The 12012-nt window shown below is 31.4% G+C and overlaps 1 protein-coding gene across 1 annotated transcript; it reads right to left on the bottom strand.

Annotated features, from left to right (window-relative positions):
* Positions 1–6913: 6913 nt before the first annotated feature.
* LOC141687308 (uncharacterized) lies at positions 6914–11639 on the bottom strand. The gene is made up of 5 exons (XM_074492540.1): positions 11296–11639; positions 10773–10828; positions 7882–8350; positions 7534–7768; positions 6914–7438 (listed from the first exon to the last, which is right to left on the bottom strand). The coding sequence occupies exons 3-5, from the start codon at positions 8341–8343 to the stop codon at positions 6987–6989; spliced, it is 1149 nt and encodes a 382-aa protein (XP_074348641.1). The 5' UTR covers positions 8344–8350; positions 10773–10828; positions 11296–11639; the 3' UTR covers positions 6914–6986.
* Between the last annotated feature and the right edge of the window lie 373 nt (positions 11640–12012).

The following is a 12012-nucleotide window of genomic DNA, read 5'->3' as shown; positions in this document are numbered from 1 at the left end:
CAATGGATAATGCACATTGTACTTCAACGGATAAATCCATCAACGGATACTGAGTTCTGTGCATCAAACGGATATTGCTTAACAAATCTTTAATGTTATACAGATTCAATATTCATAATAAAATAATATAAGTCAGTAAATATTTTAATTAAACAGGCAGTAAATTCCTCTTTACTTAATCAATGTGGGACAAAACCCACAAACTCATTTCAAACTACTAACTTCACCTCAATTTCTATATGGATTACACTGAGAAAATGACTTAGATCCAAACATGAAAGTTTAAAGTCCTCACAAGAAACAACCTCCAACAATTACTTTTAGAAAATTACATCAAGAATATGTCTAAAACATGTCTCAAACTTTTCTAACAATGTATGTATGCAACTTTAAGCTAAAAAATGTTGATGTTTTTACCTTTTCTTCATTGCCTCAGACACCGAGTAAGCGGGCATGAGATAGTCGGCAAACTGCTATTTCCTTGTATTAGATGATAGTTGTAGGGATTTCGCATTTAGGTTTGGAGTCCAAATTATACTATGAGATTATTGTAATATTCTATCAGTTTGATTATGTAAAAGGATGGAATATAAGACCTCCAAGTTCAACACAAAATTGAATATATGTGGTTATGTAGAGAACAAGAAAGGCGATGATGTGCTCAATCAGGTGGTGCGATAAAAAGAAAACAGCTTACTTTAACACCAGTGCTTGGTCTTAGCAAACGTCAAGATCCTTCGGGCCTCGAGCAAACGACTATGGTGTAACACTGGCAAAGAAACTATAAAATCCGTTCAAGTTTAATCAAAGATTAAGCATTCTGTCAATTTAATTTACATATGCTACTAAGATCAGTGATAAAACATGTTTACCAAGACATAGTTTAGTGATTATCATATAAAATCCATTCATATGTTTCATATTCTATTAGATTGAATTCAAAATAAGATTTTACATGTTTATAACCGAAAAAAGTTCTATATTCACTTTTGAAAAGACAAAATCACAGCCATCACTGCATATAGTCAAACTAAGACATAGTTTAGTGATTATCAGACAGTAGCTTAATCGAATTAACGATTAGTGATTATCATACAGTAACTTAATCGAATAAACGAGATAAACAGCCTCCAGAGAACTCTTTCCAGTTAGTTAGCTTGCTTTTCCTTGTAGGTTGCGAATCATCCTTCATGTCATAATAACCAAAATCTCTCACCTCAATAGCAACGTAGTCAGGCCTATTAACCGGATCAGGCTTTGCCTTTGCATTGTTGTGACTAGCAGCAGGAGAAAGCGGAAATCGACCAGGAGTAAACGAATTAGGGTAATGTTGTGAAGGTTTTGGGAAACCAGGATTCCCAGTTGAAGTATTCTTTACAACAAACGTAGGTGCATTATCAGTGCTGGTTCGAATTTCTGGAGAATGATAAATAACTCCTGCAGTTCTCGTAGGTGCATTATCAATGATGGTTCGAATTTCCGGAGAACGATGAACAACTCCAGCAGTTCTCGTATGAGTGGAAATCGATTCAGGAACATGATTGTTTGCAACAGTTTTTGTGGACTTTGGAACAGTCAAAATCGGGCCTAAAGTACTTGATTGCCCTGAACTTGGCTCTGATATCGTCCCAGAGGAATATTCCCTCTGTCCCTCCCAATTGTTATCGTTTCTGAGAGAGTGTCTGACACGCATTTTAAGATAAAGAAAAAGTATAGTTCATTAACTTTTTTTTAAAATTTTATTTTTCTAAATAAAAGTTTAAACATTCTACTTTTATTCAGAAAAAGAATTTTTTTTTAAAAAATATAGAACTATACTTTCGATTCACCTTAAAATGCTTGCCGGACACTCTCCCAGAAACGATAACAATTGAGAGGGATTGAGGGAGTACATGATTAACTTTCAGTAATTTGTTACAAAGGGATTCGACACGAAACTAATTAACAGGAAAACAATACACAACCCTAAAATTCGGGCTTCAGGTATCAATTTTTTAAAGAAAACTACCTTTTTCTTCTCAATATCTTGTTACAATTACATATCATAAATTGAATATTTGTAGTTTTATTTTAATATTTTAATTTATTTTTTATTTATAAAAGAGTTGAGCAAAATATTGAATTAAAATAAAGAAAAACTGGTCCAAATCGATAAAACTGATAAAAAACTTATAGTGAAAATATAAATTGATCAAAAACCGAATAATTAAAAAATATATAAAGAATTTAAAGTTTTTGGGGGCTCTCGGGGCCCTATTCAACTGATTATTTGGCCTAGTTGAGCCGGCACCTACCTTTGTTGCAACGAATGGACAAGAATCGGTGAAGTGAGTGGTGAGCTTAGCAGGAGAGCTATAATATTCATATATATCCTTTCAGTATTGATGATATATATAATGTGATAAATTAGCCTTCCTGTCCCAATATTCTGTGACAACACAAGTGCCATTGCCATTACTGAAAATCCAGTGCAGCACTCAAGAACCAAGCACATTGATATCAAGTACCACTTCATTAGGGAACATGTGATGAAAGGTACAGTGGAACTTCATTTTGTTCCAAGTGAAAAGCAGATTGCAGACATATTTACCAAGCCACTTAATGAATCAACATTCACAAGATTAGTAAGTGAGTTAGGTATGCTTAATTATTCATAATCTATGTCATCTATATAATCTGTCTTGTAGCCTGAAATGAAATTTGCTGCAAGAACAAAGTTGGCTTTAATTAAGACTTATCCTATCAACGGATATTCTCTATCCGTTAAAAGCCAAAATTGTTCTATCAACGGATATTCATTATCCGTTGAAAGACAAACACATTTCTGGTAATCTTATCCTTCAACGGATAAAATGGTGTTGTTCATCAACGGATAACTGTTTACCTTATCCGTTGATGTGTCACGTCAGTTACTATAAGTGAGTCACAGCCGTTGATTCGTTTACTCAACCGTTGATACATATATACAGTGTTGTATGTATTTATGTTTACGGTAGTTTTCAGAATTTCTACAGTTTTATTTATTCTTGAACGGCTATCACTTACTTAAAAGTATCATTTAATCATTTTATTTACGTTTTAATTCAAGAAAGTATTAAAGCCCAATTGAACTCTTATTCTCACTTTACGCTTTCTTGCAATTCTTATTCTCCTTCTCTCTAAATTTTCAAGTTTTTCTCTGCAACCTCTACTCACAACAATGGCACCAGTAGTCAAAATTATGTCTCAAATATGATTTGTTTATGAGAAGAATAATTTTATAGCCTTGGTTGAAAAGAATGAAGCCCATTCTGATTATCACAAGATGACGGACTTCATCAAAAACTGCAAACTAAGCTATGCAATGCTGGAAGCCCCAACCATCTACTGTGAGGTGATTGAGGAGATTTGGACAACTGCAGAGTTCAACTCCACAGATATGACTATTGCCTTCTCTCTCAAAGGTAAGGACTATTGCATTAATTGTGATGATTTACAATCTTGCTTTAAGTTGCCTGAGAATAATGCCATGACACCACACACTGATAAAGATGTCTCTGCTATGTTAGATTCCATAGGTTATGCTTTTGATTCTGCAAGTTTAGGTAGTATTAGCAATTTTGATGCTATCACTTCATCTCTTGTTAATATGCTCTATATGTTAGTTTCTGACAGGTATTTTAATTTTAGCAACTCAATAGCAACGTAGTCAGGCCTATTAACCGGATCAGGCTTTGCCTTTGCATTGTTGTGACTAGCAGCAGGAGAAAGCGGAAATCGACCAGGAGTAACGAATTAGGGTAATGTTGTGAAGGTTTTGGGAAACCAGGGTTCCCAGTTGTAGTATTCTTTACAACAAACGTAGGTGCATTATCAATGCTGGTTCGAATTTCCGGAGAACGATGAATAACTTCAGCCGTTCTCGTATGAGTGGAAATTGATTCAGGAACATGATTGTTTGCAACAGTTTTTGTGGACTTTGGAACAGGCAAATTCGGCGCTGAGCCTAACGTACTTGATTGCCCTGAACTTGGCTCTGCTCTCGTCCTAGAGGAATACATGTTTAACTTTTAATGATTTTAACAAGAAACTAATTAACAGTAAAACAATACACAAATTTATACCCCGATGAGAGTCCTGTACTCCTGCAACGTGACTATTTGGGACGAATATATACCAGTATCAATAATCTATCTATCACCGTGTACTATTATCTTAAAAACAAAATATTAAAAGTTTGGTTACCTTTATTTTGGTAATTCTAAACCTGTAATTATATTTAACATAAAACACCATTCCTAATAAATTTATACTCGCAATATAATTATATAAATACAAATATGATTAAATATGTATAAAGGTTTCTAGCAGGAACAAAATAATATCTATTTATTTATATTATTATATTAAAGACGAAATATTAAAAATTTGGTTGTTGTCGTTGGTCACCCTTAGTTTGGCAACTCAAAAAATATATGTACTAATCCCCGGGCCAACCGGGCCAAAAAAGTTATCTTATTGAACCGATTTAAAACAAGATTATAATTAGAATAATTGGTTGGTAGGCATGACAACCCGGTATAGAAGATAATAATATACACTATTCATGCATGTTTAAACAACATTATACTAATTTGGGTTAAAATAAAATAAAAAAATTAAATATAGTTAGTTGATTTGTTATATCGGGTTAAAACACAATAATAAATACTACTTGTGCGGTTTACAATAATATATAATTACAGTACTCATCCAGGCTAAAACTAAATACAATTAATTCGTTGGTTGATATAATGACATCGAGTTAAAGCAAATAATATATATATATTACCTATCCAGGCTAAAATTAAATAATATTCAAACCGAACTAAAATATAATTAAAACAAACTAGAAATAATTACTTGAATTTGGTTGATATAAAGGTCTTACATAATAAAAAAAATCTTCTATATCTATAATATCCATATTATTTTATAAAAACGAAACTAGAGACAATATTATTTTATTAAAACAAAACTGGACACTATTCGTTAATTTGTAAGATAGGGTTTGATAAATAAAAAATAATATATATTGTCCTCCGAGCTAAAATAAATTTATATAGTAATCCAAGATAAACAATTAAAATTAAAAAATAATTAGAACAACTAGAAATATATATATACTTTTATTAAGGTTAAAAAATTATATAATATATCTGAAATTAAATAAATTATATTAAAAATTAAATATAATTACGTAGATTTTGTCGATATAATGTATTTTAGGCTAAAACAAAAGAATGTGTACAACTGAAGGCTAAACCAAGGTTAAAATCGAATTAAAGATGATTTCCCCTATTATGTTAAAATTATTAAAAATAAAATAATTAATAAAATATAACAAATTTAAATCATAAATATTAAAATTAAAAAATATGATTATAGTTATTTAAAACAACCGTGCACCGCACGGGTTATTGGCTAGTAATATTTTATTAAATACGAAACAATGAAAGATTGGTTGGTAGTTGGTTTGGTTAGCGTAATTATAGTATTAATTAAAATAAAACACTCTGATAAATTGATTACTATTCACAATATAATTATATAAATATAAATAGAATTATATTATGTCTAATGGTTTTTACTTAAACAAAATAATATATAAAATATTAAATAAAATTATACTATTGATCCAATCCTAATAAAAATAACAGTAAATTATGTACAATTAGTTGGATTTGCATCCTCTGATTAAAATAAAATAATGAAGACTGATAAAAATTTGAAAGCATATCTATTTGGTCGATATAATGTCATCACGCTAAAATAAAAAAAATTAAACGAGTTAAAATATAATAAATTGAAAGTAAATTCGTTTGACAAATAAAATATCATCAGACTAAAATAAAATCATACATATTATCAATTCGGTCTAAAACATAATAATATTCATTTCGGGCTAAAATGAAATTAAACAAAAAACTAAATATAATTAGGTGGATTTAGTTGACATAACGGTCTGAGACTAAAACCAAGATTTGTTATCTGAGGCTAAAACAATATAATAAATATTACCGATTATGCTAAAAAAGATTTTATCAAATTGGGCTACAACATAATAAGTTGGTCGATATTGTGTCATCAAAATAAAACAAAATATATTATCTATTCGGCTTAAAATAAAATAATATTTAACTAGAGCTAAAATAAAATTAAAAACAAACTAAATGTAATTATATGGTTGATATAAGAGGTCTAAGGCTAAAACAAAATAATGTATATTATTGATCTATGCTAAAACAAAAATTAAATTCAAACTAAAGGTAATTCTTATATTATTGATCAGTGTTAAAATAAAAATTGAAGTCTACCATTGTTAGGTATAATGTAGGCTTAGGATTGTGGGATAACTGAGATTCGACCCTAATAGCCAAAATATTAAAATTTAATTGCAGATCCGTGTGTAAAATATTAGGGTTTATATAATTATGGTTTTTTTTTTAATTTCTATAATATTCAAAACTATTTTAATAAAATGAAAATAGAGATGATTCCTTAGTATAATTGCGTCAGACTAAAATAAATCAATACATGCTATTCATTAGGGCTAAAAAAATTATACAACTGATTCATGATAAATCAAAATTAAAATAAGAAAATAACTATACCATCTAAAATAAAATAATATGTACTCTTAGGGCCCATTTGTTAAATCTGAATCACATTTGCTGAACCAGTAAAATTTTTGGACAATCTGAACGAATGGTTATTCTGAACACCCAAATGATTCATGCTGTTTGTTAATTTCTTTTTAAAATTTATCTGGATAGTAGTAATTTACTATTACACCCTGCTGAATGATTAATATTGTTTGACAAACCGTATCTATTTATCACTGAATGATACCAAAAGAGTGTTTTTTTTAATAATTTTGAAAAATGACAAATCAACTTAACGATGCTAATACAATTTAAAAATTATTCAATGAAAAAACATAACTATAAAATTTTCAAGAACTTTTCTTAAAGTTTCTGAGCAATTTGATCACGAAGATCATTCATATATTGTGTGGCTTGAGATCCCCACTGTGTGTCATTCATTGGTCCTTCTAAATCTTCTTCATCTCCTTCTCCATCACTATCCGACAAGGAAGCTTGATCACATCGATCAAATAATTCATCTTCTAGTTTTTTCTTTCTTATGAAATTGTGAACTGCAATACAAGCTATCACAATATCTCGCTGCGTAGAGAATGAATATGGAGCCATCTGTTTGAGGATTGGAAATCTTGCCTTTAACACACCATAAGCACGCTCGATAACATTTCTTAATTTTGCATGTGCATGGTTAAATTTTTCTTCTTTACTTAAAGCACGCTGACGATGAAAATCTGCTAACCAATATCTTGTATTACGATATGGGGTTAAATATCCACGAGTATTTGTATATGCCGCATCACAAAGATAATATTTATCTGTCATATGAAGTATAATATGATAGTTATATAATGTACAATGTACTTAAAATATTTCAGTTTTGACTTTAGTAAGAAGATAAGGAATTACATACTTGGTGGAGGAACTGGAAACCCGGAATACGGATCAAGTACAACTTCTGTTAATATTCTGGAATCATGTGCTACTCCCTCCCATCCAGCCCAAACAAATGTAAATATCATATTAAAATCACATACAGCTAAAACATTTTGATAACAATCACCTCTTCCTCGGCCTCTATATCGAGCTTGCTGGTCGGCTGGAATGATTGCATGAACAAGTGTACCATCAAGTGCTCCAATTGCCCCCTTAGAACAAAGAAAATATACATGTTAAACGTGTCACTAAAAATTAATAAAGAATTAAACATTTAATTATTAAAAAATAACTCGAGAAACTTGAAAAATGAATCAATGCTTACTGGAAATTTTTTTAGCAGCTCTCTTTGTATCCTTGAAATATTTGAGTTTGATGTAGGCACTATAATTTCCTTTGCAAACTCCATCATTCCATTCAAAACCTCATGAAAATATTTATGTGCTGTTTGTGTGGAGTGTTGAAATCTATTTTTAATCTTTATAAAGCGATCATTGTGGCTTATAACATGCAAGAACATAGCTATTTTTTCCTCTACTGTTGAATATCGACTACCTTGAACCCAACCACGTTCTTTAAAAAGGTTGCAAAGTTCAATGTAGGCAACACGAGAAAGGCGCATCATATCTTGACACTGGGTATTAGAACCATTTAACAACTCCGATGTATAAGCATATCCAGGCAAAATTGAATTATTATCTTTTATTCTTGGCACACTTCTCGAGCGCAAATTTCTCAGATAACAATACATAATCATCAAACACAAAAGCTGATCTTGGATTTCCATTGCTAGCCTAAATAATGAAAATGACACTATAAGTAAAGACTACATATCAAATTAACAAAAAATATAACTAAAAACACATTAAATCCAAGTTTCAAGAAACTACATGCATTACAACTAAGAAAAAGTTTCAAGATGCAAAAAAAACTACATCCACTACCGCTAAAAAATATCAAGTTTCAAGATGCAAATAAAACAATGACTTCAAAGAGATAAACTACGTATTAAATCCTAATTTACCCGACACCATTCTAACCCAATGTTCGTTTTCATTTTCTTCAAGAAGCATCCATTATTCCCTGTATTTCGCACTCTCACAAAATATCCCAAGAGCCATTTGGTGGAGAGGATTTGTAGCTCCCCATCCTAGGCTATTCAGCTTCTCTTTGCACTCTTTAAGTGATGGTCCACTATTAGTTTGAACCATAAGTTTTAGTGCGCTAGTCATCTCTTTTTCAAATTATGTGGTTTTAGCAAGTTTTCATGTTGCTTTAATTTTTTTCTTTGGAGTTTCCTCATGATCGAGATTTGGAGCATTTGAATTATTTGACGGATTTGATTGAATTTCTTCGATATCAGGAATCTCTTTTTCATCATTTATGTCAATTGTCCTGCTCCTTTTAGAGCTAGGTCCCCAACCACTAACTCCTGTGGCAGCAGTTCCATCGTAAAGCTGGGTGCAAAGATCAGGATAACTCAAAGGGGTTGATTTCAAAGTTTCTACAAATTTATTTCCCTGAATACAAAAATGTAGTATAAAGATTTTGTTCAAAATAAAATTACTTGAATTTAATTAAGTTTATTTTTGGAAGAATTACCTTACAAAGCTGATCCCATTCTTCTTCAGTAAAGTTGAATGAGTTAGTCACCGGGTTATAGTGATTTCCAGTCTTGGATTTGAGTTGACACCAAGCAACATATCTATTTTTTAAGTAATCATAACGATTTATCATTTGTCTCGCATCAACTTCAAAGTCATGAGTTCTCTTTAGAATTTCTCCCACTTTTACCCATGAGTGTGGTTTTAGATTGCTACCTAACCTACCATTAGCAGTAACTTCCTCAATGCATGATTCAAGAAATGTTTTTGTTAACTGTTCGCCCCTCCAATATACTTTTCCTTTCTTTTGTATTTCATTGGGTTGATTTTGGCTTTTGTTTGATTGGTCCATACCTAAAAAGTAAAAAATAAAATAATATACTTGCACATGAAGCGTCTTAACAATTTATAGTTAAAAGTATCGCACAATCAAACTTCCTATATATTGCACACACAGAGGGAAGCATGACAGGCAGAAGTAACTGCTGCACACAGGGTATAAAGTAAAATATAGAGTACAAATAATGTTTGTAATTTCTATAGCCTCTTCTGTCATTAACATATATATAGTACAAATAACCCGAGGATCATGTCTGTTTTATCAACGTTAATGGTTTAATTGGGAAAAGGGGCAAGGGGGTGATTAAGGGGGTGATTACTGGTAGGTCAACAGAAGAAGAAGGTGATGATGAGTTTGGAGATGGTGATGTTGCCATCAAAATCAGTACTAGTGATAAGTTATACGGAAATCACAGACAAGTCCCCTGTAGTAACATTACCGAAAATTCACAAACTTACACTATAACTATCAATATATAATTACCATCATCAAGATTCATCAACAACAAAACTCTAAAACACTAATTCTAAACATGGCTCAAGGTTTACTAAAATTTTATTTCTTCTTTTTGTAATTTGTTTGCGTGATGATCAATTCAATCCATATATTACTATTGTTTTACCGCTTGTTATGATTGATTAATTATGTATCCAAATGCTTACATAAATTTATAGGAAAATACTTTTTTCCTTGATTTAACTATAAACACTGCTAGCCGAGATCATTGTACACCAAGTGATGCCGTGTGCAATTTATGTTCTCATTTTTGTGTTACTAACATCTGGGCGGACAACCTGTTTATTGACTGTAGCTGTTTTACTGCTTAGTACACTTAGTCAGGCCAAGTTATCACCCAATATCTAATTTTCTAGTTTACCTGTAGATGTGCTATTAGGTTCATTTTTGGTTCTTTTACATAGGGCTCTTATAGGGGCTAAATATCTAGTATAACGACACAGGAATGTTCTCAAATGCTAGCATGAAGCTTTCTACTGCTGTTTTATTTCCATTCCTAATCACCTACAAGAAATTCAACCCATTCTCCAGTTTCACTCTAAACTCAAGATCATCGATCAAGATTTAACCTTTTTATCTTTTAGCTTAAAACCCAAATCAGCAAAATAATTTAAGCTAGTAAATTAATAATACAACACTAGTATCACAAATTCACGATATAATTACACTGCATAGTTGAAGGAACATACGAGTTCATTCAATACATAGAGGCAGTAAAAAGTGCTATAAGAATATATTGAGTTAAATATCACATACCGGCAATGAGTATCATATGCTGACCAATATGCTTGGTTTTCAACTTCATGATAATCCTGAAATCAACAGAAAACACACAATGTGCAACAAAGATAAAGTGAATCTTATGGAAATTTCAGAGTCGGTATTAAAGAAATATAAGAGTCTTATTGACAAAATATTGATTGCTTCTAAACTGCACCAGAGTTTGATATCTTAAAGAAAGACATAATGCTCATAGACATCTAACAGATTGCCTGATTTCCCTTTTTTTCTTTAAAGTTTAAATGGTTCTTTCCTATAAATAAGGCTAATTAATATTTTTTTGAAATACAGGCTGCCTGCAGGGTTGCTTTTTATCATACTGACTAATTTTGCAGCTTATAAAACCCGAGTATGTTGTAAGGAACAAATCACAAAAGGTCTTAAAAGAATATAATAACCAGTTGCTCAAATAATTGCTAAAGAGAAAATACCTAGGCATCCTACATCAAGTAAAAACATCTTATAAGAATGGGTTGGTTAAGAGAACCTAAGCAATTACCTTTTCTCTTGTTTGCAACCGAAATGTTGATAGCAGGGACACCACTCCCAAGTTCACAGCAAGGAAGTTCGTCTGATGCAAAATTTTGAGATCGCAAACATTGAAAAATTAGTTCCTATAAACAATCATATATCATATGATACAACAAACATAATAGTTTTGCTCACCTAAATTAATAAGAATAAGAACATACCTGTTGTTAGTTAGGGGAGGGAGCAGATAGCAGAACTTGTAAATTGTAATTGAATATATATATATATATACAAGAGTAGCTGAAGAATTTGTATGGAAGATGGAGACTAGAGATTATAGATAACAGAAAAATTGCGCGACCTCCGGATGGGATATGTAGGAGTGGCCGCTGGATAATTATGGAAAATGGATTTTAGGAACGATTCAGGGAAGAGTTTGTATACGACTCGTCCAGTTGATTTGGGGTGTCGTCCAGATGATTTTGACTGGTCCAGCCCAATAAATATTTTTACCCAAATGGCCTGAACAACATAATGGTTCAGTTCAGCCCATTCAAATTCTATTCTGCTGTTAACAAATGGGCCCTTAGGGCCCATTTGTTAAATCTGAATCACATTTGCTGAACCAGTAAAATTTTTGGACAATCTGAACGAATGGTTATTCTGAACACCCAAATGATTCATGCTGTTTGTTAATTTCTTTTTAAAATTTATCTGGATAGTAGTAATTTACTATTACACCCTG

The sequence above is a fragment of the Apium graveolens genome, chromosome 9 (assembly GCF_009905375.1).
Source record: "Apium graveolens cultivar Ventura chromosome 9, ASM990537v1, whole genome shotgun sequence".
NCBI lineage: Eukaryota > Viridiplantae > Streptophyta > Magnoliopsida > Apiales > Apiaceae > Apium > Apium graveolens.
This window is presented reverse-complemented; position numbering and strand designations above follow the sequence as displayed.

Coding starts and splice junctions, on each gene's coding strand:
- LOC141687308 (XM_074492540.1), bottom strand. CDS start 8,343: ATGGAAATCCAAGATCAGCTTTTGTGTTTGATGATTATGTATTGTTAT. Junction 7,769..7,881: donor AGCTGCTAAAAAAATTTCCA/GTAAGCATTGAT, acceptor CTTTGTTCTAAG/GGGGCAATTGGAGCACTTGA. Junction 7,439..7,533: donor GTTTCCAGTTCCTCCACCAA/GTATGTAATTCC, acceptor TTCATATGACAG/ATAAATATTATCTTTGTGAT.